The sequence below is a fragment of the Melanerpes formicivorus genome, unplaced genomic scaffold (genome assembly GCF_026170545.1).
Source record: "Melanerpes formicivorus ecotype bairdi unplaced genomic scaffold, bMelFor1.0.p_v2 SCAF_10, whole genome shotgun sequence".
NCBI classification, from domain to species: domain Eukaryota; kingdom Metazoa; phylum Chordata; class Aves; order Piciformes; family Picidae; genus Melanerpes; species Melanerpes formicivorus.
Window position 1 is genome coordinate 6882829 of NW_027142362.1, and position 27926 is coordinate 6910754.

At 48.5% G+C, this 27926-nt stretch overlaps 2 protein-coding genes across 4 annotated transcripts in view; one reads left to right on the top strand and one right to left on the bottom strand.

Annotated features, from left to right (window-relative positions):
- The window catches only part of CEMIP (cell migration inducing hyaluronidase 1), a 122262-nt gene extending 116939 nt beyond the window's left edge, over positions 1-5323 (top strand). For all 3 annotated transcript variants that reach the window (XM_068143448.1, XM_068143449.1, XM_068143447.1), the window contains 2 exons: positions 853-953; positions 1681-5323. In XM_068143448.1, the coding sequence (XP_067999549.1) occupies positions 853-953; positions 1681-1808 (229 nt within the window). In that variant the 3' untranslated portion in view covers positions 1809-5323. The remainder of the gene's footprint in view (positions 1-852; positions 954-1680) is intronic.
- Positions 5324-9696: 4373 nt separating this feature from the next.
- Positions 9697-18900, bottom strand: MESD (mesoderm development LRP chaperone). The gene is given in 4 exon segments (XM_068143451.1): positions 9697-12730; positions 12733-12971; positions 13662-13894; positions 18667-18900. Coding segments are annotated over 4 exon segments (813 nt in total). The 5' UTR covers positions 18832-18900; the 3' UTR covers positions 9697-12554.
- Between the last annotated feature and the right edge of the window lie 9026 nt (positions 18901-27926).

Sequence of the window (27926 nt, forward strand, 5' to 3'; positions counted from 1 at the left end):
GGTGAACAAAGATGACATCCCAGCCCCACTGAATCTAAAGCAAAACTTACTGGAGCATCACTCTTCTTGGACAGACAGTGGAGGTGTCTGTGTATTGTGGAGGAAGTGATGATCTTAACTCCAGTGGGCATCCTGTGCTTCTCCCAGGAAAGTGTCACTACACAATCATCTCTTCAGCTTTAAGTTGGGTTTTTATTCTACCCATCTAGAATTAAGCCTAGGCAGGTAGCAAGTTTTACCCAGGGTTTTACAGATGTGAATTATCTCAAAGCAGGCAGGTAGCAAGTTTTACCCAGGGTTTTACGGATGTGAATCATCTTAAAGCAGGCAGGTAGCAAGTTTTACCCAGGCTCTTACAGATCTGAATTATCTTAACGACTTTGCCTCATGTCTTGCTTATCACTTAGTGTTTGTAGAGGACAGCAAGAATGTTGAGATGAAATGCAGTACATGTAAGGAAGGCAGCAATGCTGATAATGATCATAAGCAAAAGCTCCCAAAGAAAGCAATTTCTTCAGGTCTAATCTAGGAGTGATAAAAGAACAAGAGATTACCTGAGCCTTGTACCATGTTCCTTCCTGAGCAAAGAAGAACTACTTACTGATGAAACTGCTGTTTGAAAGCAGTTAAATCACCCTAGAAAACTGTGCTTACAAAAACAAACCCAAAAGAGGTGAATTCTCTCTGCTTCCTAATGGCTAAACTGTTGGAAAGCATTGACAAAGCCATTAAAGCAGAAACCCCAGGGGATGTGTCTTTGAGTCCCACAGGCAGTCACCAGTGTTCAGGAGAGCCAAGCAAGGAATGTGTTCTGCCTCTTCAGCTGGTCACAAATGGCTTTGTTTCTTTCAGCTCCATAGTGCTGATGACATCTAAAGGCAGATTCATTTCAAGAGGACCATGGACTAAAGTACTGGAGAAACTTGGAGCAGAAGAAGGTTTTAGGTTAAAAGGTAACCACTGTTTAGAAACTTAGTTGTAACCCCCTTGATCTGTTCCCCAGCAAGGAGAGATTTGCTCTGCTTCTATCAGCATGAGCTCAAACATCCCGGGAGAGGTCCTTTATTTATTCAGTAAGGTTGTATCCACTGCAGTTTTGGATCACAGGCCTCAGCTGAATACTGGTTTAGCTCTTGAAACAAAATTCCAGCTTGTTGGCACAAAGCACATGGATTTCAAAGCATCAAAATGTTGCTGTGTTGTGCACCTTGAGCTGTGATCAGCTCTGTGAGCTTTTGCAGTGCTTTTCTCTTGTCTGTGTGTTACACTTGCTAACACAGGTCTTGTTTGTTGTCCTGTCCCTCATCATCCCCCCACCTTTCCCAAGCAGGAAAGGGTTTGGAGTACAACCACCAACCAAATAATGATAGCTTCAGCAGATAGCTCAAGCTGCCTGCTGGGAAGGGCTTTCCCTTCTCTCTTTCCCCTTTGCTGTGTATCACACATACAATGGAAGCATGCAACATGTAAACAGAGCTTCAGCTGAGCATCATTAGGGAGTGATACTAATAATTAGGATTATTTCTTTAATACCTGGAGAATGTATAATGGGCAAAGTCTGTGTGCACATATGTGGTCTTGTGCACCTGCATCCACCCAGCCACTGGCTGTAGCCACAGACAAGGGTGGTTTTCTGGTGCAGCCCTGGCACCCTCCTAATGTATTTGCTTTGATTTGCAGAAAAAATGGCTTTTGTCGGCTTCAAAGGCAGCTTCCGCCCTGTCTGGGTGAAGCTGGTCACTAATGAGGACTCAGCTAAAATCTATCAAGCACTGCCAATTCCTGTGGTGAAGAAAATGAAATTATGAGGACAGGCTGCTCTGCTCTGGCTGCCAGCACTGCCCCGTGGGATGCACTACTGACTGCTCACCGCAGGCACCTGGCCAGCCTGTGCCAGAGGTGGAGCAGCTCCTTCTTCTTGTTGTTGTTCCAAAAGAAATCTTACTGTAAGTAGCTAGAGTGGCCACATGTGACAGAAAAGCCTTCCTCTGTGCTCAGCCTGTGTTCTGCCACCACCAGCTCCTCACTGGCTGACTTGCTCACTGGTGCCATGGTGACTCTCCTGTTACTAAGAAGATTTAACCTGTTCTACAAGGTGCTGGTTTTATCAGCACCCCTGGGACAGCCTTAACTGATGTCCTGCCTCCCAAAGGGGGAGTTCTAGGTCTGAAGACCATGGAGGATTATTGCTTTGACCAGCCTCTAAGTTATCAAAACACCATTTTCTTTTTCCCAACCAGCTGCTCACATAACCATGGAATGGCATTTGGGAGGCTGCTTGGAAATCTAAGCTAGAAAGAGTACAGCTGAATGGATACCTAGGTGCTGGGAAACGTACCTGGACAGTGAGGATTCATCCTACAGACTCTGTGATGTTTGGGATGTTTGTACACATTAACCCATGGCACATAGCTGGGGAAGAGATGATGGAAGGAGCCAGCAGAGACTGATGAACTCACAGACTCCTGCTTGCTCTGATAGCAGCACTGTCTGATGGATGGAGGGTCAGTGGTGTTTGCTCAGCCAGGAGGCTTTCCTTCAGCAAGCAGCTGTAGGAGAAGGAAATCTGTGCCAGTCAGCACATACATTTTCTCAGCCTTTCCCACACAGTCCCTCCATATAACAATGTTGAGGATCAGGCTGGAGGGTTTAATGGTGGCCAGTCAAAGCCACCCCACTGGGGTCTTCCAGTTTTTAGCTGGGACTCATGCCTTATTCAGCCTCCAATAGGGTGAGTGGCCCTCACTTTTACAGGGAGGTCAGAGGGAATGGGATCAAGCTTCTGATCCTGTCTTCAGGCTTAAAGGCATGAGTGCCTTGGTCCTCCTGGAGGAGTTACATGAGATCTGGACAGAAGGTGACAGAGGTTTTACCCCAGGTGGCAGAAAAATGAGAGTGGGAATCCCCACACAGCAGCTGGACGGTTCGTACCTCCTTTCCCCCTTCTTCAAAGCAGCACCTGGGTGGTGAAGGCAGGACTCTTACAGGGACCTCTTGAAGCTGGGAAATGAACCATTACCTTGTCAAACATTGTGAGCTCCTCCAGTGCTCAGAGATTCTTCTTCCTGGTGCTCAGAAATGCCATGGAGGCATCTCTGGAGGCTGTGGCTATTCTAGGGTCCCCAGGGGGGGCGTGTGGGTAGAAGATCATCTGGCGCCGCTCTCAGAGTGCACAGAATGTTGATTTTGCCAATACCTGGGCTTCTTCCCTCATTTTTGTCTCTGCTTGTCCCCATTGCTACATAAATTATTCTAGTTGCTGCTGGTTACTTCATTTTTCTCTGTTTTAATTAAATCTTGTGTAATTAAGTTGCCTTTTTTTTAACCACAGCATCCAAAACACTCTCTTGCAGCTAGAATGAAGGAGCAGAGACTTTGTGTCATTCCAAAGGCTGGGTTCCTGTTGTACTCTCTAAACCTGGTTTGGATCAGTTGCTCTGGATGTCAATGCAGCCACCAGCACACCTTAGTACTGTAGGCTGCATTCCTCTCCAGCCTCTCCTGGGTTTTGAAACTGGAAATCTTCTTTTCAATCTTATTCTGTAGTCGTTGTGAACTGACTGAATGTTGTGTGGATTGTAGGTGGGAAAAAAAAAAGAGCCAAGCTTTCCCTCCCTTGCTTCTCAACAGGACTGCTGTTGCCCTTTAGGCATCTGTATATGCATGACCAGTACTTGTGAAAGGCAAGCAAGGTGGGGGTGGTTTCTCCCACAGTGGCTTAGGCTTTATTGGGGGATTATTCCTGGAAAAATTCAGTCTCACTCTTAGCTCAGCCATGATTATCCAAACATCATTTATCTGATGTTCTCTGATTGCCAGAAGAGAGCCAGATCCCTGGAGCTGAGCAAACAGAAGGAAGAAAAGTCCCCTGAGTGTGTTAGGCTGGATTGTGCAAACCTCTGCACTGTCCTGAAGCAGCTCAGTGGGTGTCACTGTGCCCATGTCAGCAGAACACACTGACAGGTGTCACACTGACTCTGGGCCAGGAAATGGAGCAAAGCAGGACACGTCTTTCATGAGCACTTAACAAGCACTGGGCAGGAAAGCTGGGCTCAGAATGTACCTGGTTTGGGGTTTGGCTTTGTATGACCCCCAGGGAGGGGTTGCCCCCTGTCATGCTCTGCTCCATGGGCCACCAGCAAGTTACCTTCTGCTCTCTGTGAGCAAGTACATGCCCAGGAGGATCATGCCAGGTGGGTCTATCCCCTAGACTGGTCTGTTTAGCTTCTCTGAGCCTGCAGTCTTTGTGCTGAAGGGTAGCTTCTGGCTTTACTATTTTGGGAATTCTCAGGGTGAAATCATAAGACTTGGCTCTAGGAAAAACGTTGTATTTGTTCTTTCCTTAAGAAATCTCATCTTATTAGGAGAAGAAACTTTCAAGTAGCTTGTTCTATCATGCAAAGCTTGTCACATGGGGCCTGTTTTGGAGCTAGGGTGGGTCTCACGCTGCGTCTGCAAAGTGCAGGATCCCTGCAGGCTGAGGGCTAGCAGAGCCTGAGGGCTAACAGAGCACCGCAGCTGCCTGCTGGGGCAGCCACAGCTGTGAGAGGCAAAGGGCTGCTGCCTTCAGCCTTTGCGGGGTGAGGTCAGTCAGGGTGCAGCTCTGCAGGCAGAACCAAGCCTGCCACCAGCGCTGGTCAGCAATACTTTTGTGCCATGTGATTACTTTCTGGCCTTTGACTGTTGTAGAAGCTGTCTGTGCACATTCTGACCAGTGAGTTACCTGGCTGCTCTTCCTCTGTATGTCCTGCACGGAGCCTGCACAAGCTGCAGTGCCTCTGTGTGAGGTTTGGTCACTGCACGTTTGCCCTGGGCAGGGCAGGGCAGGGCAGAGTGTTACCGTGTGCCCTTTGTCTGCCTATCTGTGCGGTTGTTTGGATGTTTGGGTCTGCCCCCGCCTGGCTGCTGGCTCTCCCTGCTGCCGAAACAGCTGGTCCTCTTTCGGATTAGAGCGTTGTACATTTCCTTAGAGACTTTCCAACGAGAAAAGAGAAAAAAAGAAAAAAAAAAAAAAGATATATTTTCTATTAATTTATTACAGTGGCACTAAGACAACTCTTGCAGACATTCTTTTTCCCTGCAGTTTGGCATTGCCCAGGTTGTGGAGGAGGTTGGCAATGTGTCCTTTTCTGATAATCTGCTTTGCACTTGGAATCTCTGTGCCCACCGACCACGGTGAGGCATCGACTGTCTGGTTCATCACGACAAGAGCTCTTGGGATGTTGGGTCCAACAGACTGTGGCTTACAACTGAAATAACCTGTAGCTGTTTGGAGTACACAATGGTTATCAAAATAAATAGTCCATGCAAATTTCTTATTTTATCTTTGCCTCTTCAGTGTCTCTCTGCAGCAATGAACCTGCGTCTGCTGGGGGGGAGGCACACACTCAAAACCCAGAACAGCATATGGGGGGAGGAGGGGGGGGGGGGGCATTTATTTGTGTGTATAAAGAAAAAGGAAGGGTGCATATGTATATCACAGAATCACCAAGGTGGGAAGAGACCTCAAAGATCATCAAGTCCAAACTGTCACCACAGACCTCATGACTAAACCATGGCACCAAGTGCCACGTCCAATCCCCTCTTGAACACCTCCAGGGGTGGTGACTCCACCACCTCCCTGGGTAGCCCATTCCAATGGCTAACAACTCTCTCAGTGAAAAACTTTCTCCTCACCTTGAGCCTAATCTTCCCCTGGTGCAGCTTGAGTCTGTGTCCTCTTGTTCTGAGGGATATATACACATACACACACCATATATATATATATATGGGGATGCATATATATATAGGTATATATAGAGATAGATATAGATGATATAGATACAGATATAGGTATAGAGATATATAGATAGATATAGATATGGGTGGGTGAGTATTTATGTGTGTGCCTACAGAAGCAGGGGGTATAGGGGTATTTGGGTTGCCTGAGTATTTGTGAGTCGGTGTATAACAGGGGTGGGTGCACCTGCGAGGATACTTCTGTCTTTGCCTGTGTGTGTATTTGTGTGTGTGTCAGCTGTGTGGATGTGTGTATTTGAGCTCATAAGGCATGGAAGACTAGGACAAGGGGCAATGCTTTTAAGCTGGAAAAGCCCTGATTTAATGTTAGGAAGGTCTTTACTAGGAGGATGGTGGAACAGGTTGCCCAGGGAGATGGTGGAGGTCCCATCCCTGGAGACATTCAAGGTCAGGCTTTGGCTGGGGCTCTGAGCAACCTGATCTGGTTGTGGATGTCCTTGTTGACTGCAGGGGTTTGGACTAGATGACTTCTAAAGGTCAACTCCAAGTCAGTGAGGTCCATGCTTGTGTGTGTGCAGAGGTGCATGCACATACAGCTGTCAGAATCATAAGCAGAGACAGGTGATTGCATTAGCTCTAAAAATATGACATAATTGAGATGTGGTGCTGAGGGACGTGGTTTAGGAGCAGCCTTGGCAGAGCGAGAGAATGGTTGGACTGGATGATCTGAAAGGGCTTTTCCAGACGAAGGGATTCTGGGTCTCTGTACAGACATTCTGTCCACGAATACAACAACTGCTCGCAGTGTATTCTCCTCAGTGGGGTTGCTTTGTTAGCAGAGGTGACAAGGCACAGGCCCCTGGCGATGCCACACAGCGTGAGGCTGGGGATGAATTTCATGGGCGCCGTAACCCCGACCCAGGGGACCCCCCACGGCCCGGGCAGGGCCCGCCGGGCGCTGCGCCTGCCCCGCGCCGCAGGAGCCGCCTTTGCCGCTCCGCGCCCGCCCCCTGGTGGCCAGCCTCCGCAGTTCCCCTGTTGCCTTCGGGCCCCGGGCAGCGAGAGGGCTCCGGGTTTCACCGCTGGCTGGAAAAAGAGGGTGTGGGTTGGATCGCAAACCCAGAAAGAACCGGTTCTTATTCCATCATAACCATACTCCCAGCTGAGTGGCCTCTGCTGAACAGCAAGCGCCCGAGTCGTTCCAGTGCCTGATCACAGCTGCCAGAGGATGGGATGCAGGGATGCTGCCCTCTCTGCTTTGCACAGCTTCACTGCTTGGTAAAAGTAACCCCTGCAGATCTTCGGACCAGCCTGTCCATCACATCCAGCAGAAGCTGAAGTGCTGTGAATGTGTCCAAGCTTTTTCAGTTGTGGCTCTTTTGCCATGACACCTCCTTTCCGACCAGGATGTGTAGAACCTACCACTGCAGCTCCACCCTTCCTTCCTCTTGCACACCTCCTTCACACACCACACCTTTGAGAGCTCCTCCCTGCAGGGATCCCTTAATCATAGACCTAAGTCCAGCATGCAGCCTTCAGAACAAAGCCCAGGGCAGAGCTTCCCCCCTTTGCAAACAGAACAGCTTGCAGTTTCTGAGTCTCAGCTGGAGTCTCTCAGCAGTCACGAGTGGAACCAGGACACAGAAAGGGGACAGTGATAAGGAAGCAGTGTCAGGATCAAGGGGAACTGTTCTGGAGAAAGTCCATCTCTTCTCCTGTGGCAGAGGGTGTAGGGTGACATCCCGCTGACATCCCCAGCACAGCCGTAACCTCATCTCATCTGTGGTGTGAGTGTTCAGTGAGTGGCACAGGATAATGTTTCTGAACGTAGAGATGCCTCACCTCAGCACCACCTCAGGAAATGAATGCAGCTGACCTTTTTTTCCTGTTCTCCTGCAGTCCATCAGCAGTGTTCAGCTGGTACTGCTACATCCCTGGGGCATCCTTTGAGCTCAGTCTTTCCTGTTACAAATCCAAAGTTGATTTTGTTCTGTCCTGAGCCCACTTAAATATTAATGATTTGATGAGTGCTCAATGAGCTGCTTGGTGGTTCCCACAGGACTAGCAGGCACATCACCAAGACAAAGCCCAGCCTGTTGTCATACACTACTGAAAATGGCCTTTAAAAGCAGCAGTTGTAGGCAGTCTCTTGGGGGGAGGTGTGCCACTCCATTAAAACCCAAATAGATTGAAAAAACAAAAGGGGGTTGGTTGTAACACCCCAAAACCAACAATTCTTTTCTGTCCAACTGCAACAGAGGCATAATAATTGCAGAATAAGAGAGAAAAATGTTCCTGAAGAATGTCAAAGAAATAGCACATTCTTTCCCCACTCTGTTCCATGTCCAGGCCCTGGATGTCACCAGTAGGATGATGACAGCCTCAGTGGGCACTGAGTCATCTCAATACTAGAAACTCCAGCACAGGGCACACCTCTGCACTGCTGTTCTGGAGCCAGGGGACGTGCAGACATCCTCCTGGGCTGAATTACAGCATTGAAAAAAACAAAATCAAAAGCAGCCCAAAGTTTGTGGCTAATTGCTGTATTCTCACTGTTCCATGGTAATTAACTGATCCACCTTCTGTATTACAGAAAGCCACTGATAACTGAGCCCCAGCTGACACCAGTGTCAGTACTGCTGTGTGCAGTGGCACTGCACAGGGAAGCCAGCAAGCATTTGCCACTTGTCTTTGGATAAAGGCTGGATGGTGATGTCACCTCAGCTTTTCAAACACTGATCAGACACAACACTGCACAGTCCTCTTCTGGTCCAGATGTCCAGCACCCCTCACACCATCCCCCTTCTCTAGTGGAGGAGAAAAAGCCACCACCAAAAATCCTCCTTCATGAATCCAAACAGCTCTAACCTCCTGGCAGTTGAGTATTATCTGAATTCAGTGGATTTTGTCCTTGTTATAATGGCACAGTATGAGAGACTGAAAACAGCCACTGCTTTTTATCCACCAGTGAGAATGCCTAGATGAAAGCATATCCACAGACATATGGGATAGAATCAGCAACATGAGAGCACAGGTCTTTGTAAAAAGAGGCATTGCCACACCTCTGACTTGGGCATGGGCTCTGGCAACTTCTATAAACATCCAGTGCAGTAAAAGAAAGCCTCTGGAAAAGACAAAACTCTCTTCCTCCTTGAGGAGAAAAGGAAATGAACCACAGATAAAGCATTGCCAAACCTCACTGCAAACTCTGAGAGCTGTGGCCAAATATCAGACAGAAGTAGGCTGCTCCCTATCTTAGCAAAACCAGATTTTAATTTAGGATTTCCTTTACACACAAAAATGGAAAGAGTTCAGAAGCAGTGACAGGAACCTGAAGTGTTTTTGGAGCCAAGGCTGACCTGGTGTCCAGAGCAATGCTTTGACCACTCCAGTAAAGACCAGAAATCCTGCTGCACTTTGCAGTGCATCCAAACAGACTTCAAGGAATTTTAGCACTGTGTACTCCACTGAGTAACAGGTGCAGCAACAAAGCCAGAGACAAGCTGAAGCTGCAAGAGGAATAGGAACCACAGCCTTCCCAGCCAGCAAATGATGTGAAGAGAGGCTGCAGCAGCAGCCAGGGAAGAGATGTGTTACCACAGGAGTCTTGATGGTACCAGCACATGTAGAAGCTCAGTGCTGTAGTAACAATGACACCTGCAGCTCTCAGCTTGTTAAATGGTTATGGAGACTGCTGGTAGCTCCAATTAATAGGAGGTAGTAGTTGATGAGGATGATGTGTTATAAACTCAACTGACAGCACTTAGTTCCTGCCCACGGTACTTCTGGCCTTGGTCCTGGTAATTTACATGTTGAACATCCTGCTTTGAAGAAGCCAAGCCCTCAGATGCTCTTCCAGCTAGTCACTGACATGGTGGGGTTCTCCAGCAAGACAGATAAAGCACACAGCACACATCAGGATTCTCTCTAAAAGCAAAAGCAAAAGCCACCAGGATGTTTGTTACAGGCTTTTATTACATAAAAAGTTGATTGTCCATTGGAAATGTCTCACAAAGTGCAATCACATTGTGTGCAGTATCACTGACAGTGTGTTTCTTCTGAGGACACCTGGGTTATAAAGATACCTTAGAAAACTTAGTTATGGCACTAGGACAGAGAAAGCACTCAGCTGAGTAGAGAAAGGCAGCAGCACATTTAGCTGTCCTGAAAGCAGATTATTTGCCATGTACCTCTGTGTAGTACTGACAAGAGCTACAATCACCATCCTGCCTCCTGAAATGAGGTTTTAAAGGCTGTACCTGAACTGCCTGTACTCAGAGCCAAAACTCTTGTATTGGAAATCTGATGAGCCCTCAATGCACACCAGCTGGACAGCAGAGCCCAGCACCTGCTGGGTACCTCTAGAACATTCATGGCCTTATGGAACTTCAAGATTTTTTTAATAGACAGAAGTATTCAGGCCTTTCAGTTACTGCAAAATAGCCTCTGCAGAAGCAGCACTGCAAGGGTCTCAAAGGCTTAGAAACTTAAACGGCAGAGGAAGTCTTCTTGCAGTAGGTATGAACTATGAGAGTAGCTGAAGACTGGCTGGTGGTGAAGTTCCTGCTAGACTGCCTCCTTCTACTTACTAAACATTCAATATCTGTTGACTGCAAAGCATGAAAAGGAAGAAACTGGAAGACAAAACAAAAACCCCAAGTGAAGGCAGTTATTTTGTATCCAAAAGCAACCCTTAGCACCTTACTTACTATTTAAAAACCTAACAAAGCCTCCCACAAACAGACAAGCCCCAACACTTCAAAATGTAGCTACATTCTGCGGCACAAAAGGCGTCTGTGTTTGGCACAGGCAACTTTGTGGCTCCAAACAAAAGCCTGGTGAGCTGTCTGGCTGAACTGCAACAAGGCTGCTCTCCTCCCTTTGCCTTTAAAAGGGACAGGCCCAGCCTACTGCCGCTGTAGCACTCGCTGGCTAACACCAGTACCTCTTCTCAAAAGCTGGGCTGCAGCACACTAATTGTTTCTCCTCCTTGGCTAATTTCCTTTTGTATTACTTGGATGCTGCTTTTCATTGCTTCATTAATTTAGCTCAGGAAGAACCCAACTGGATCACAAAGAAATCGTGTTTAAGTCTGATAACATTAGGAGCAGTACAGAAACTGCATTCCCATGCTTCTGATTAGGACCTCAACTGTCACAGCACAGCTGTAAGCTGTAAGGAGAAAACTCCTCATTAAGAGTTCTCATTTGAACAGCTGTGCCTGACCTCTGTTATCTCTTGAGGTAAGAAGCAATAACATCTTTTAGCAAGAGGTGCAAGCCCAGAACACTTTACAAAATGCTGCCTGAGTTCTGAACAAGAAATGGCTTGCACTTCTCTGCTCCATGCAAGGCAATATCCAAACACCCACACGGACCCTTCAACCCCACTGCACATTTGGATTAACACTGGAGTACAACAGTAATAAAGTTAAACCTGTAAATTCTGTGTTTCCTCCTTTTTTCCAACCAGGCAGGGATTTAACAGTGTGGCCCAAAAGGATTAAACCTAAATTCATACAAATATTAAAATCAAATAGAAGTGATCACCTGGAGCCTTCATCAACATCATTTAGTCCTCAGAAAGCAGCTATCTTAACTGTAGTTTTACTACTCAGCAAGGCAGTAAGTTTAGTGACAGCTTTTATTTTAGGAGCACTCAAAGTCAGTTTCTCACTTTTGACACTGAAGTATTCCCCCAGCCCAACCACGATGATTCAGTTAGGACCTCTTCTCCAAAACATTTGCAATTTAGCACCTGAAAGATTCAAAATAACACCTTAGTAGTACCAAATGAAGAGTTAACACTGCTCCCCTCCTCTGGAAAATGGTGTGGACCATACAGATTAGGTGCCTTTAGTCCTCAACAGAGAGCAAGGCAGAAGGGAAACAGTTCTGAGCAATGCATGTAACTGAACAGTAACAAAGCCTCCCCCACTTGACCCAAATCTCTCAAGAAGAAATGGTGTTTGCTCCCATACATCACACTTCATTCACCATCCAACATGGCAGTCAGGAACCTGTACCCAAACCCCAAAACATACTGCTTGCTAACCCTCAGTAAGGGCTATGTCTGAGTTCCACTGTAAGCAGTACTCTTTCAACCATTTAAACACATAAACCAGGAAAACAAATTGATGTGACAGGGAAAGCTTGCTTCTAGCTCAGTCTAGGCAATGGGACATACATAACACCTGCTTCCACAGGCACAGCTCTTTGGCAGCAGTAGCAACCTGAATGGCATCCATCTGACTCTTCCCATCACCCCCACACAGCTACTGTGGGTACTGTGTAATTCATCAACATCCTGGCATCACTTCTGAGAGGTACAGAACCTCCTTCCTGCAAGGATTTGGAGTGCATTAGTCAAGTATCTGTCTAGCTTCTACTATACCTCTGAGTACTTCCACAGATTCCTGGGGGCACACAGAATGGGGTTTGTTTTCAAGAAACATGCAGGCTAACCAGACAAGTCCTAAAGACCATCACCTCAGGTATCTTTTGCCACTGTTCTCTGCCATTTCAGGCAGTTTTGCCAAGTGAGCCCAGCAAAGTGGCCTCCCAGAGAATCCCTTAGCACTGTACTCTGCTGGCTAACAGCAGCTGTAAATCAGTGACCAACCTGCACAGCTCCTGCAGACGAAGGTTGTGTATTCTGAGATTGCATTTCTTCTTTGCCACGTTGTGATGTTAGACACACACATTTCTATGTTAATTTTAAACAACAAAGGCATACAAAAAAACCAAAAATGAAAGCAGTCAGTTGCTGCTATTAAACATTACCTTTCCTGTAACTAAACAAATGGCCAATGTTAATCAGTAACCTGGTGAATTTCGACACACCAGTCTTTTAACCTCAGGAATCTCTGCTTCCTTCCTTCCTCCCAAAGTGAAGCCAGGAATTGTATGGAAAATGAGTTTCCCTTCCAGGAGCAGCAGAGCAGCATTCAGTCTGGGCCATGCCTCCATCATAGATCCTCTCTCTGTTTGGTGGCCCTGTTGTCCTCTTGGATGCTGCTGGATTTCTTCTCTGCATCCTTTTTCTTCTTTGCTTTTTCAGGTTTGGTTTTGTTTTTCCCTTTCTCACTTTCTTCTGCTCCTTTCCCAGGATAAACCTGACCTTCCAGAGTAACATCTGCACACCTTTCCTGGCTGATCAAGAAGTCTTTGATCTCCCAGGCATAGCCCCCATCACGCAGCATAAAGATGGCTCTGTTGGAGCCAACAATGAACCTAGAGGACAGAGAGAGATTTTCCCAGTTAGCTCTGTGCCTTTCAAGCACTGCAACACTTTGCTTAATGCAGAGCACCACCACAGCTGGGGGATTTAGAGTCAGGAGCTGGCCTTGCTGTTGTTGCCTGGTGATGGCAACAAGAGAACAGTTTTCTAAGCAAGAATAAAATGTATGAAGGTTACAAACAACCAAACAGGAGGAAGAACATGAGGAAACTGAAGAACTCGTTTGGAACAACCGAAAAATCCACTCATGGGCATTAAATTGGCTTCACACACTGCAGCCCTCCCCAGCCTCAACACAAGAGCACAACATTCTGCTGCTTCACAATGACCCTCCCTCTCTGGAAGGGAAAAAAAAATCAATCACATTTCCAAGGCAGGGGAACAAAAAGCCTTTTGTGGCGACAAGTCTGCCAAGTGTGATGCTTTCCATCAAGCACACAGAGGCAAAGTGCTGCAGCTAAACCTGATCAATAGCTGCAGCATGATGAGACAAACAGAGCAAGGCTATGCAGGCTTCATGCAGGAATGCTGAGGAGATGTGAGCAGCACTCCAGCGTTTGCAGCCTGACGGAACAAACTGTCATAGAAACAAGGAAACGGTGATGGAGATGGAGGTGCAGAAGGGCACAGCGCGAACAGGTTCAGTAAAACCAAGGACTGGATCCCTGCACACAGCAGCTTACCTCTGCACATCATAGTTGGCATTGAAGAGACTGCCCTGCCACAGGCTGGTAATCTCCTCAGTCTCCTTTTCTGTGGGATTTCCTGACACCGTGACAAACATCATCAAGGTCTTCCCCTTTTTTGTCAGCTTCAGGATACTTTCAGGCTTGCCCGGATCGATTTTGGAGAAGTCGATTGGTGCAGAAGGCCTTTTGTGTTCAGGAAGATCACCCTCTTCAATGTCATCATCTTTCTGTTTTGAAAAAGAAAAGAAGGCTTTAAACTCAACTGTTCCACCAAGTGTCCTTTTTTGAAACTCCCCACAGCTTAGAGAATCAACTCTGCAGTGATAAAGCAAAAGCATTGTGTAGTCTAATGATGGAGATTAACTCAGATGCTCCTCTCTCCCTACAGAATGATGGGACACTTTGATGCCAACAGGCAGAATCTCACTTTACCACCTAGTGAGCACTCAAAGCTGATTTAATACACCTCAGGACTTTTTTTTTCCCTTCACAGTTTCACAGAAATTTATTAAGCATACAAGATGGACGGAGGAGGATGCACGAAAAACTTTCATACACAAAGATAGGAGGCCATCCAGAGGGACCTTGACAGGCTGGAGAGGTGGGCACAAGCCAACCTCATGAGGGTCAACAAGAGCAAGTGCAGGGTCCTGCCTCTGGGTCAAGGCAACCCCAGGTACAAATCCAGGCTGGGCAGGGACTGGCTGGAAAGCAGCCCTGAGGAGAGAGACTTGGGGGTGCTGGGGGAGGAGAGCTCAACATGAGCTCTCAATGTGCACTTGCAGCCTGCAAAGCCAATCAGATCCTGGGCTGCATCAGGAGAAGTGTGACCAGCAGGTCGAGGGAGGTGATCCTCCCCCTCTACTCCGCTCTGGTGAGATCCCACCTGGTGTACTGCGTCCAGTTCTGGAGCCCCTATTACAAGAGGGATATGGAGGCGCTGGAAGGTGTCCAGAGAAGGGCCACAAGGATGATCAGAGGGCTGGAGCACCTCTCCTGTGAGGACAGACTGAAGGAGTTGGGGCTGTTCAGTCTGCAGAAGAGAAGGCTCCAAGGTGACCTAATTGTGGCCTTCCAGTATCTGAAGGGGGCTACAGGAAGGCTGGGGAAGGACTGCTCAGGATCTCAGGTAGTGATAGGACTAGGGGGAATGGAATGAAGCTGGAGGTGGGGAGATTCAGGCTGGATGTGAGGAAGTTCTTCATCATGAGTGGTGAAGCCCTGGAATGGGTTGTCCAGAGAGGTGGCTGGGGCGCCGTCCCTGGAGGTGTTTAAGACCAGGCTGGACGAGGCTCTGGTCAGCCTGATGCCGTGTGGGGTGTCCCTGCCCATGGCAGGGGGGTTGGAATTAGATGATCCTTGTGGTCCCTTCCAACCCTGACTGATACTATGATAAGTCACCCATCTGCATGTTGCTTCCAGAAGTCAAAACTCTTCTGGGAATCATGGAATCACTTGGGGGACTTAATTTCCCTTACTGTGTGTCTTTAAATAACTAGGCAAGAATTCAGAGTTTAGATGCTCATACCACAGAGAAAGTTTTATGAAGGGCTTCACAAGTTTTCTAACGCAGAGATGAAGAGCAGCTCACATTGTGACAACATAATCACCAAGAGGAAATGGCTGTTAGAGAACAGACAAAGCCCCCCCTGATGCATCTGCTGAGGCTGACAGGCATTTAAATATTTGGAAAGGCAGAATTCATCGGCTGCCCCTTAAAACAGCTCCCAGCAGAGAAGAGTGAACGCAGTGACAGCTTACACTGAGCTGGAACTTGAGTTCCTAAACAGTATTTGTGTAACAGAATTTAAAAGGAAAAGAAGAGAAAGCCCCCAAAGTCTTTCCCTAGCATGCACCCAAGCACCGTAAAGCAGCAGCAATTGAGGCAGATATTTTAGCTATTGTTTTGACTTCAAACACTCAGTGCTTATATGCATCAATCCGTTAGGAACATCAACTCCAGCAACAGCTACAAACACTCCCTTCAGAAACCTCCAAGGTCAGCAGCAGTTGATTTGTGGCTCTGAACATGCACTGCCCTCTCTTCTCTGCATGTGCAGCACACACCAACGTCACCCTTACAACACCCCACTGCAGGCAGTGCCACATGGCCTTTAAAGGCTAAGGGTTCACACAGGTGACCTTTCTTCTTTTCCCATCCCAGCTACATTGTTTCCTGTCTTCCTGACAGTTATGACAGAATCAAAGCTGTAGAAGCCTTAGATTTTATCCCTTCTTATTAACTACCTCTAAGTCTCAATTTTGCAAGGCTGAGGTAGTTTGCATGCCACTGAAAATTCCATCCTGCACAAACCACCCTGCAGTTCTGCAAAAGATGGCAAGCATGAGCTTTGCTTTTAACTCCCTAGCAGTCACTCAAAGAGTAACAGGAGGCTTTGGAGGGAAAACAATCCACAGATGCAGCAGTAACGGCATGTTCCTTCTCCTTCTTCTCCCTTCAGCTCCCATTTTCATGTATTTCTCATCACTGCCTGGGAGTTTTAGTTTTAAAATATTAGCAACATATGTCATCTAATTCCTCATCTTATTCAATAATCCTAGCTCAGAGTCAAGCCCTGAGAAACCCTGAGCATCTAACATCAATGACCTATTAAAAGCAGACAACCTTTCAGTAACAGAAAGGCCTCTGGACTAGATTCTCAGTTCCATTTCCAGCTCCTCTGGAATCAGGGCTGCTGGAGAGTCCCTTTCTGTGAGGGAAATCCCTGGGTGGCTTCCCTCAGGCTCTAGCTGTGCAAGAAACTGAAGATAAGCTGCTGAAATCTCTGCCTCTTTTCCCTCTTTCTTCTGCTCCTTTTCCATTAGATCACTCTCCCAGTTCACAGGGCAGCTGTGCACATGGCTGCACCAGCCTAGTGCAAGGGGCAGCACAAGAGCCTGAACAGAGGTGGAACCACAGCCTCAGCCCCGCCAGGCTTGTGGCTGAACACAGGGATGGCACAACCGCCATCCTCCAATGCTTTCAGACTAACTACCAGGGAAACTAAATATTAGGAGTCATCTCTCTCAGCTGCACAAAATGGCCCTTGATTCTGTACAGATCTGTGCCTGTGCCCCTCACTGCCCAGCAGAATTCCTGCTCTTACCCAATTCACAACAGCCTCTTTGTTTCTTATCCCACTCCATTAGGTCTGCTCACGCCCCTTCTTCTTTTCTGTCCTCCAGCCACCACCCCCAAGGCTTTCATGTTCCTTCTATGTCTCCTGACCACCACCAGGCCAAATGCCATGCAGCTGACCAGCTCCAAGACCAAACAACCATTGATTGTGGAGCCCCTGCTTCAGTCTTTCTTTTCTTGGGCAACCCCAGCAGCCAGCTCCCCAGCTGCTCAGCCACATCTGCAGCCGACATGGCTGCAAGCGTTTGTGCAGCACATGGGGAACTGGATCAGAGACCTGCTTCAGCCACAGGAAAAGCTCTCAGCAGCCACCAGACCCTGCCTGCCACAACACACAGCCAAGGTCTCAGGACAGCATGAGCTCCAGCATCCCTCTCATCAAGGCAGCCAATTCAAACTCAGAAATACCTTTTAAGATTTCTCCTATAATGCCAAATGTGGCTGAAGCTGGCCAATATTATCATTTAAGCCTTTACTTTTCAGCAGCTGGAACTACCTGGTCCTTGGCTAACACCTCTAATAGAGAGGTAAACTGGGTACTTTAATGTGATTTTGAAATTTTAACTCAATTTTCTAAGAATCTGCCTTCCTAACGGGAGGTACACAGTCAGCCACGGGATGCACAAGGGCACACCCTGCCAAGCAGGTCCAAGAGGCAGCCTTGCTTTTAAGGGAAGTTACTTTACCTATATTACATGGACAAAATCTGCTTCTCCACCTTGAGCCTACAGCTGTAGCCAGTGTTAGAGGATTTCCACTCTATTATTCTCCCTATTTTTTGTGCAAAACATTCTGGGCAACAGCCCTCATGGGAATGAGCAACAGACACCGATGAGTTTCCTGGCATGGAAGACAAAACCAGTGAGAAGAACTGAACAGTGGCATGACAACCACATGGAGAAAAGAGCGATGAGAAACTGTCAAAGAAAGTTGAGGCAGAAGGCTGATGGGGATGAAGGGGGACAAGAGAGAGTTACAAGTCACTAGCGTGAGGAATGGCAAGGAAGAAAATACCAAACAAAAACCCCAACTACATAGCTGTTCTGTAAACCTGAAACGAGTATTTCTCCTGCTCTGGTCACAGACATCACCGAACACCCTCAAAAAGACGATATTCAAGGCAAACCAGGCTGCTGGCCTGCAGCGACAGCACATCTGGCAGGCTGAGGCACTAGGAGGCGGCAAGGGGACAAAATGTTGGCCCTTGGGATGAGGGCAGCTTCCCCAGGAGCCCCTCCTGTGCCCGCTCGCCCCGATGTCGTAACCTCCCAGGCACCCAGAGCCTCGGAGGAAGGACACGTGCAGCCCAACGCCACCAAGCCTCGGGCAGCCCTGCCGCCCGCTCCAGCCCAGCCCCGGGGCAAGAACGGCCACACCGCGGGTGCCATGCCTCCCAGCGGAGGCGCGGCGGGGCTGGGCAGAGCGGCCGCCCCACCGCGGGCACCGACCGGCAGGGCCTGAGCCGGGCGCGCGGCCGCCCCACCGCGGGCACCCACCGGCAGGGCCTGAGCCGGGCGCGCGGCCGCCCCACCGCGGGCACCCACCGGCAGGGCCTGAGCCGGGCGCGCGGCCGCCCCACCGCGGGCACCCACCGGCAGGGCCTGAGCCGGGCGCGCGGCCGCCCCACCGCGGGCACCCACCGGCAGGGCCTGAGCCGGGCGCGCGGCCGCCCCACCGCGGGCACCCACCGGCAGGGCCTGAGCCGGGCGCGCGGCCGCCCCACCGCGGGCACCGACCGGCAGGGCCTGAGCCGGGCGCGCGGCCGCCGCCCGCCCCGCTCCTCGCGCCGGCGCCACGGGCTGCCCTCCGCGGGCGCCGGGAGGCGCACCCCCACCGCGGATCCCCGCTCCCTGCCCGCACCTCCCACTGCTCCAGCAGCCGAGCCATGTCCGCGTCGTTGTAGTCCCGAATGTCCTTCTTCTTGGCCGGCCCCGATCGCCGCTTCCCCTCCGTCTCGCCGGCCCCGGCTGCCGCGCACAGCCATAGCGCTAGGCCCAGCAAGGCCCAACCCGCGGCCGCCGCCATCTTCTCCCAAGCCTCGCCGCCGCTGGAAGCGGCCACGACCGCCTTAAGGGGCGGGGTCAGCGGCGGCTCGGCGCTGGGGGAAGGAGGAGGAGCTGGAAAGGTCGAAAGAGCAGCGGCAGGGGCCGTGGAGCGGGCTGGGCGTCACCGGGGGCAGGGACCAGGGGATGGGCTGCGGTGGGGGCAGCAGCTGCCTTCTGCGCCGGCGCTGGCTGCTCTGGGCGCCGTGGCTGCGGTGCTGCTGGCCGGAGCGTGCCCGGGCACCGGGCGCCAGCCGGGGCGGGGGGATGATGGCGAGCTCCTTCCTCCCCTGTCCCCCCCTCTCCCCGCCGCGGTGTCGCAGCCCGCTGTGTGACGCTGTCCCGCGGGGCACACTGGGGCCGCTTCCGGAAGCTTCCGCCCGGCCCCGAGCCGCTGCGCTGCGGCCGCACCGGACGTGCTCCCCGCAGGGCTCGACCCAGGCAGCGCAATGAAAGGTGGACATTGTCGGGTGGCTTCCTTTTAAGAGAGGCTCCGGGAACATCAACGATGTGATTTCTTGGCTGTTTTTTTTCTAAGCAGAATGACAAGGTTGCTTTCGCTAACCGATGTGATGGGAACTGCGCTCCTTGCACCGAGTCTTCTGGTTTTAACTAGGATCCCAGCAATGCTAGGGTCTTGGAGATGCCTTCTGAAAGTAAATCTGCTTGTTACCCTCTAGAACATATTAGTACCACAAGACATTAACGATACGTCTTTGTACGGACTATTACTCAAAGCAAACCAAATCACGCTGATACACATCGTTTTATTTCAGCTTTCTTTCTTTCTTTTTACTTCATGGAAGCTTTTGGGTTTATTATTATAAATAGCCATTTGGACCTGGACTCCAGGCTGTTTAAATCTGGGAATTCAAGGAAGCAGCACAGTAAGTGCTACTGGTAGATACTAACTTGTGGTCAGGCTGCCCAGCGAGCAGAGGGGCTGTAACATCCACCTGGAAGCGCTGAAGGGAGCACAGGTTCAGAGCAGAGGAGTTCATATCATGGAGTGAACACTTGGGCCACAGTTCTGTGACTGGATAGAGCCCTGTAAGGAACGAGGAGCCCACTGCCCTTTGGGGCACACTGTGCACACACAAACCAAAAGCAGTCAGCAGGCAGGGGTGTGGGCTCGGGAGACTTTCCGAAGCCTGGACTGCCTCTGGAAATGATAAGGCACCGAAGGGCTAAGCAGCTTGTGAACACCAGGGAGACATGCCACATGAAGCAGCAGCTTGCCAAGTGCACACATAGCATGAGAAACGGCAGAGGAGGATGTGGGATCCAAGATTTCAGCACGCTGATAAACACCCAGCCTGGTCTGCCACCCCCAAACTGAGGTTATCATTTTATAACGTTTCAGACTTGCTGCCAGAATGCCTGAGAAACAGGAAGCAGGCAGCCCGTAGCTATTCATGGAGCTTGCTAAGGGTACAGTAACACACAGGGCTCTAGTCAACTGAAGTTCCTTGCACAGAACTGGCCAGTGAGTCACTAAGGAGCACATTTTCCCAGTGATTCCTCATTAACTGTCCTGTCCTTACACTGCTAGACTACAGCAGATTGCCCTGACTAACGAGGGTTTACTAAAATATGTTTCTGGCAACTTCTGTTATTACTGGATCATGCATGGGAAAAAAACAAAGCCTAAAGATTCAGTTCTGGAATGCTAGACTTGCAGCATAAAATATTTTTACTGAATTTCTACTGGGAAATATTTTCTTCAGCTTTCTCTTACTAGAACAAAGCAAACTGGCTTTGACTTCTTTTAGCATCTGGTGCTATGTTCAGATGTGGATCTCCAAAGTAATCCAATTCCCTTTGGTAGGTGCACAAGACATTCAGTACATGCAGCACTGCACCAAACAGCACTATACATTTCCTTGTCCTGCATAGAAAAGCTTTCATTTGAAAGGGAGATAGCTTTCATGCTTGGCTCTGACCTTGCAGCTATCTCTCTTCAGGCAGCAGTCTGTGTCCAGGAAGACCGTGTTCAAAGCATGCTCTGTGTGGAGACAGCTGCAGGACAAACACCTATTCAGCCTCTGTGCTCTGCTGGTCTTTCCCATGCAGGAAACAAAAGCAATGCAGCTAGAAATACACATCCCTGACAGGGCAAATTAAATTGCATTTTGCTTTTACTGAAGCACACTGTGCTTTGTCCAGAGCATCTACAGCATCATCCAAACGTGCTTTCAATAGCTAAAGCAGCTTCATGTTCCATCACAGTTGTTATCCTAGCAGCTTCCACTACTATGATTACAGCCCAGAACACAGCTGATAATTCATGGCTGCTTTCATTGCAGGCTGCAAAATTAAGGTGGCTAAGGCTCTAGCTTCCAGCTTCCCATCTGCTCATGCCAGTGGCTGTCATCTGTACTTCTGCAGCACACAAATGTCATGAGCAGTACTTTCAATGATAAAGTTACCCTTTATCTGAAAGGCAAATCTACCTCCTCTGCTTATGTAAACTGTTTTCATTATTGAGCAGGGCTGGGTCAGGCTGTAACAGGAGAGGATTCAGCCTGTTCTAAATTTCAGGTAATTAAGTTTGCAATTACTTCTATTTTTTTTTTCCCTTTCATAACCTGTATTTTTGGAACTATATTGTGCAAAATCCATTTCCTGTTTCCATTATTTCTTACAATTAGAAGAAGAACGTGCACATACTATTCAGCTGCCAAGAGCTCTCTCAAGGCTTTCCTGGTGGTAGGGTTTTGTGTGCAGTTTTTCTATTCTGAAGTGGTTTCCCTGTGTTACTGTTCAAGTTTCTCCCTTGACATTCCTTGGTAAGAACAAGGATCTTGACTTCATCAAGAGGATGGCAATACCTCCTTGGAAGGACATGAAGATGAGCAGAGGGACAATGAACATGCAAGGGCCACCTGCTACCAACACCTGCTGTGTCTGGAAGAATGAGTTAGTGTCAAGAACATGAATGAGGCATGGTGAAAGGCAGCCTCTTAGTGATTACTTTGCGTATCTAGAGTCACCATCCCTGGAGGAGTTGAAACAACATGTAGCCATGGCACTTCAGGACATGGTTTAGTGGCCATGGTCGAGTTGGGTTGGTGGTTGGACTTGATGATCTTAGATCTTTTCCAACCCAAACAATTCCCTGATTCTATGATTGAGATCTGCTGTGCAGCTGTGCTCTTTATACAGCCTGACAGAACTGCTCCTGCACCTGTCAGCTGACCAAGGGACCAGGACAATACTGTGTTAAGACAGTCCAGATTTGCTAAGTAACAGAGCCTAGAAGACCTGAAGCAGGTTTTGAGAGAACCTAGCATTCAGAGCATTCATAGAATCAGTAAGGTTGGAAAAGACCTCAGAGATCGAGTCCAACCTGTCACCCAACACCTCCTGACTAACTAAACCATGGCCCCAAGTGCCACATCCAATCCCCTCTTGAACACCTCCAGGGACAATGACTCCACCACCTCCCTGGGCAGCACATTCCAATGGCCAACAACTCTCTCCGTGAAGAACTTTCTCCTCACCTCAAGCTTAAACTTCCCCTGGTGTAGCTTCAGACTGTGTCCTCTTGTTCTGGTGCTGGTTGCCTGGGAGAAGAGACCAACCCCCACCTCTTTCCTTACCCCATTCTTCTTACCCTCTTTGAAGGCACTGTCATCCATTCCACAGAACATCAGGATATTCCGAGTTACTCTCAGAAAAGCACCCACAGTTACTGTTTTCACAGGCAAAGTTGTCTTAAGTGTCTTACACGTTCCCCTGCAGAGACTAATGCAGAGCTCTCATGCACAGACCTTGTAGGAGTTAGTTCAGACCTCTGAATGCCAGCAGAGAGAGAGACAGCCTGAAGACTCATGCTGACTTTAACACCAAGGCTACTGCTGAATCTCAAGAAGAGAAAATAGGCTTTTGAACACCGCTCCTAGCAGCGCAGGAAGCAAACTCTGCTGTCATCTGGAGCAGGAACATTTGAATGAGTCAGAATCATTTCAGTCTTCAAATTAATTTCATGCACAAACCGTGCACACTCACTGCTATCTGTTGACAGCATGGAGAGTCTTGTTCCAGAGACAGTCAGCATTTCTAAGTCAGGTTTGAAAAATTAAGCCTTTAATTCAAAGCTCTCCCAGATTAGGGGTTAATTATTGAGATTTGGACATACTCTGCTACAAGGATAGGGTAAGGGTGCTAGGGTTGTTCAGCCTGGAGAAGAGAAGACCCTGGGTGGACCTTAGAGCTGCCTTCCAATGCTTGAAGAGATCCTACAGGAAAGCTGCAGAGGGACTTTTCATCAGGGTCTCCAGTGACAGGATAAGGGGGAATGGTTTGAAGCTGATGCAGGGCAATGTTAGACTGGATCTAAGGAAGAAGTCCTTCAGTAGGAGGGTGGTTAGACTCTGGAACAGGCTGCCCAGGGAGGTTGTGGATGCCTCCTCCCTAGGGGTGTTCAAGACCAGGCTGGATGTGGCCTTGAGCAGCTGAGTCTAGTTGAGAGGTGTCCCTGCCCACAGTGGGGAGGTTGGAGAAGATAATCTCTGAGTCCCTTCCAACTTGAGCCATTCTAGGATTCTATGAAATTCTGATTCTGCTGCTAACCTTGAAATTCAGATTCTGAATTCAGTTTCGACCACAAAATGTATCTTTACCCTAACTTTGCTATCCTGTGAATGTGCACTTCACAAATGAAAAGTTCCTGACCGACTGAAGATGTTTGACACATGAGATGTTAGCTCTGGTCAGGTTCAGGCAGGGAGCATGAGGCTGACTTGTCTAGTCAGCTATTCACTATAATCCTTACATTCACAAACATCACAGGATGTTCCTCTTAATATCTACTGCAAGATTAGCTACAAATCTGTACTGCTTAAAACTCTGCACTGGTTACACAATTGAGAGCTACCCTATTAAGAAAAGATTTCCATTCAATCAATGTCAAAGAAAGGTTTACACAGCTCCCACAGGAATTCCATTTATAGTCTAATTTCCACAATCTAAGTGAAATTAATTTTGCAGTTCCAGTTTAATTTTAGGTTTACAGGTCAATGCTGGCACCTACATCTCATGTAAGTAAGACATTATACCAACTTCTGATGCGTTAAAGTTGCTAAACTGGTAGTGATCAACAGTCCCCCTCAGAAAACAACCCAGGACCGTGAGTGAAGTGCAGGCTCAGAGCCTCCTATTAAACATCTGTTAAATTCCTTTCTTATCTATGTTAAAACAAAGGGGGGGTTGTGGGGAGCAAGCCCTTCTGCAGAGTTTGAGGGCTGCAGGACAGACCACAACGGAAAGTGCAGTTCAGGAAGGGTGGGCCCTTGCACATTCTGTTCAAGATGTTGCCTTCTCCTTTGATCTCCAAACATCCCCCTGGACCTTAAGAGGGTTTAGATTCCTGTTTGTGCTGGACCATTCTAATCAACAGCATTTCCCACTCTTTCCACTCTGAGTTTCAAGCCAACTGACCTACAAACCTGCCCCACAAACCTGGCCCTTCTTGCCTGCTCCAGGGAGGGAAGGAGCTATCTGTGCTGCACTTGACACTCTCCTAGGCACTAGCTTCACAAGGGTAGGATGGATGGCCATGTGCAGATGGCAGATAAGAACATGAAACACAACACCCTGACTGGCTGTACCAACATCAAGTACAGCACAGCCTTCCATTTTGTGCAAGAGGAGCCTGTAGCTGCCTTTTCCTTTTGAGAAAGGTGTGCCTCTTTTCCATCTCAGTGTACTAAATGGCCATGGTAACAGCAGGGGAGAACCCATCGATTATCCATGGGAAATGGTGAAAACAACAGTACAAGAAATGGTGAATGAGAGGAAAACAAAACAAACCCACTTTGGCTGTGTTATCTTTCAGCTGAGCGACGGGAGCTGACTAATATTTTGAAACTGAAGTCTTTACATTACTGCTAGCTATGGAATGCATTTTTTCTTGCCTTTGATACTGTGTTTCTGAGAATGCCACATTAAAGAAAAACAACCCAGTGCATGAAAACTCAGAAAGCCCACCTATTATTCTAAAAGCTACTTATGGATATACACAATAATTTCCACAGATTTAAAAACAAAAGTTGTGACTGTGCATGCATTTGGCAAGTGACCAGTTAAGTGTTCCTCCAGATCTCTTTAGCTGCACACTGATAGGTTCTCAGATTGCACCCACAGTGTATCACCCATGATTACCTCTGCAGATCTGAGACAGACCCAGACCTCACAGCTTTTATCTCTCGTGAAGCAATGACTGTAAGTACTGACCACAAAACACTTACTTAGCACCAAACCATTTAATGCAAATAGCTCTTAAAACAATAAACCAGTCACCACACTTGCTCTCCTTCTGTGTGCCCTACCATTTCCTTGCTAGAGAGATAGAGAGGCCCAGCTTCTTCATAGTTTCATAGTTTCATTCAGGGTTGGAAGGGACCACAAGGATCATCTAGTTCCAACCCCCCTGCCATGGGCAGGGACACCCTACACTAGATCAGGCTGGACAGAGCCTCATCCAGCCTGCTCTTAAACACCCCCAGGGACGGGGCCTCGACCACCTCCCTGGACAACCCATTCCAGGGTTTCACCACTCTCATGGTGAAGAACCTCCTCCTCACATCCAGCCTGAATCTCCCCACCTCCAGCTTCATTCCATTCCCCCTAGTCCTGTCACTACCTGAGATCCTGAGAAGTCCTTCCTCAGCCTTCCTGTAGGCCCCCTTCAGATACTGGAAGACCACAATGAGGTCACCTCGGAGCCTTCTCTTCTGCAGACTGAACAGCCCCAACTCCTTCAGTCTGTCCTCACAGGAGAGGTGCTCCAGCCCTCTGATCATCCTTGTGGCCCTTCTCTGGACACGCTCCAGCACCTCCAGATCCCTCTTGTAATAGGGGCTCCAGAACTGGACACAGTACTCCAGGTGGGGTCTCACCAGGGCTGAGTAGAGGGGGAGGATCACCTCCCTCGACCTTCCAGCCTCTTCTGCAAAGTCTGCCTCTGTGTTAAATTATTCCTTCCATCAGTTTCTGCCAACCTGATCCTCCTCTGATTTTCAGTTCTCAGCTTGACAAACCAACTGCATCCCTGGGAATCGGTGCTATCATTCTTGTAATTACCACCTCATGGGTTTAGTCACATAGAGTGGACACAGGGGAACCACTGAATTACCTTTTATCCCCTCATCAGCCAGCTCCCTATTAGGCTGGATCAATACAGCTACGCAGGACAGAAATATCAAACAGGAGAGCCCAGCACAGAGCAGCTTCCTCCCGCCAACCTGGCCACATACAGCGCTCAGAAAATTATCACAACCTGTGACTCTGCAGCTATTACTCAACACTGACAACACTGGAAAAAATCAATTCCTCCTTCACAAAAAAAGGGAAAAAAAAAAGATTTTACTAAGTAATAACAGGGCCAAGCCCTGTCAGATGATTCAAGGAAGAAGGCTTCAGCCCCCAGTTCTGTTGCACTAAGCACGATGCAAAATAAAGATGGATGTGACAAGAGAGAGACTCCCTCAAGTAAGCCCAGCTTCTGCACTCTGCTGAGCCACACTGAAAAGCCTTTCCACCCCGTGGGGCTGGCAGTGCCTGCTGCTCTGAACCCCACAGACTTAGTTCACTCAGTCTCTTGTCAGCAAAACTTTTCTAAAGCCAAGCATGGCCACCTGATTTCTCATATCCTCCAAATCTTCACACCAGTTCACAGAGCTGCCCAAGGCCTGCAGGTCACCTTCAGCCTTCAAACAAATGGGCATATACAGAGAGTCCTTGAGGGAGACGTGCAAGGTTTGTGAAGGAAATACCCACCCCAAACCACAAAGTAAAGGTTTCCTCAGGAACCACACATACATCTACAGGACCTTCAAGGCATGTAACTAGCTGATCCTTGGTTCTACTCAAATTACTGGGCCCAAAAGTATTTGACTTCAAGGCTGACTTTTAGACATGCACTCCACAGTCAGAACTCAACACCCAGGGCTGCCACTGCAGGAAGATGGCATTTGGCAGGACTGCCTGGGAGGCTCTCCACAAGCAACATCTACTACAGGACAGCAATTGCCATTTTTGCCCCTTGCTAGAACTGAGGCTTATGAGCACTGAATCCATCTTATGGGCAGCTGGCAGAAGCTCAAAGAATATTTGTTTTATATCATAGCAGGTACCAAGAGCTTTGCTGGCCCTATCAGCTGCCATGGGTTAAGGCCTAGCTGTGCCTCTGGTGTGGGTGGCTGGTGGAGGAGCCACAGCAGGAACTGTCCAAACCCTTTGTCCTTGGGGATTGGCACAAATCATACAGAGCATCATGGCATGCAGCAGCACCTAAAAATGGAAACTACTATTAGGTCATTTAACACCTCTTCCAGCCAGGGGTGAGACCCACATTTGCTGCAATGAAATCTTTCAAACTGTATCTAAATGTAGTCAATCCTCATTAAAAACAAACTAGGTTAATATTTATGAGAGGCACTCCTCATGCTACATAATATCTCACTGCCTCATTTAATAACAGAGTTGGAAATATTCTGAAACACAATTCATCTGGCTGCTTCTGCTCATTGATTTTTGTATTTTCAGAGCACTCTGAAATCACTCCTATTTATAGTTTTGAAACGGAGTTGCTGGCAGTAAGCCAAAATTGCTTAGGCCCAAATCATGACCTTCCTTTAAACTGCCATGATCTGACTAAAGTCACCAGAACTTCCCTCAGGCTGTGCCCGTGAGGAGGGGTGGGTGGAGAGCTGCCCTATTTTGGACATCCCCAAAGGCCAGTATCTGCCCCTTGCCTCAAGCCTGTCTCTGGCAAGGGTTTCCCCCACCCCCGCAAGTCACACCAGCTCTTAACCCCCCACTTTCACATCTGTATTTGTCATGCTCACGTCCTGCTCAGCAAATCTGTGGCAAAGGCCAAGGGCTCCTCTAACTAAGGTGTGAGAATCTGTACAAATAAACCTGTCCACAGCTCTGTCATTGTATGGGCTCCCTTTGTGCCAGGACACCATTGGCTCTGGCTGCAGGTGAGGAGTCTGGTTCAATTCCCATCTATTTCAAAGTCACTTATATCCCTGCAGCAGTACAAATGTAGCTGGGAATTGGGACAAACGT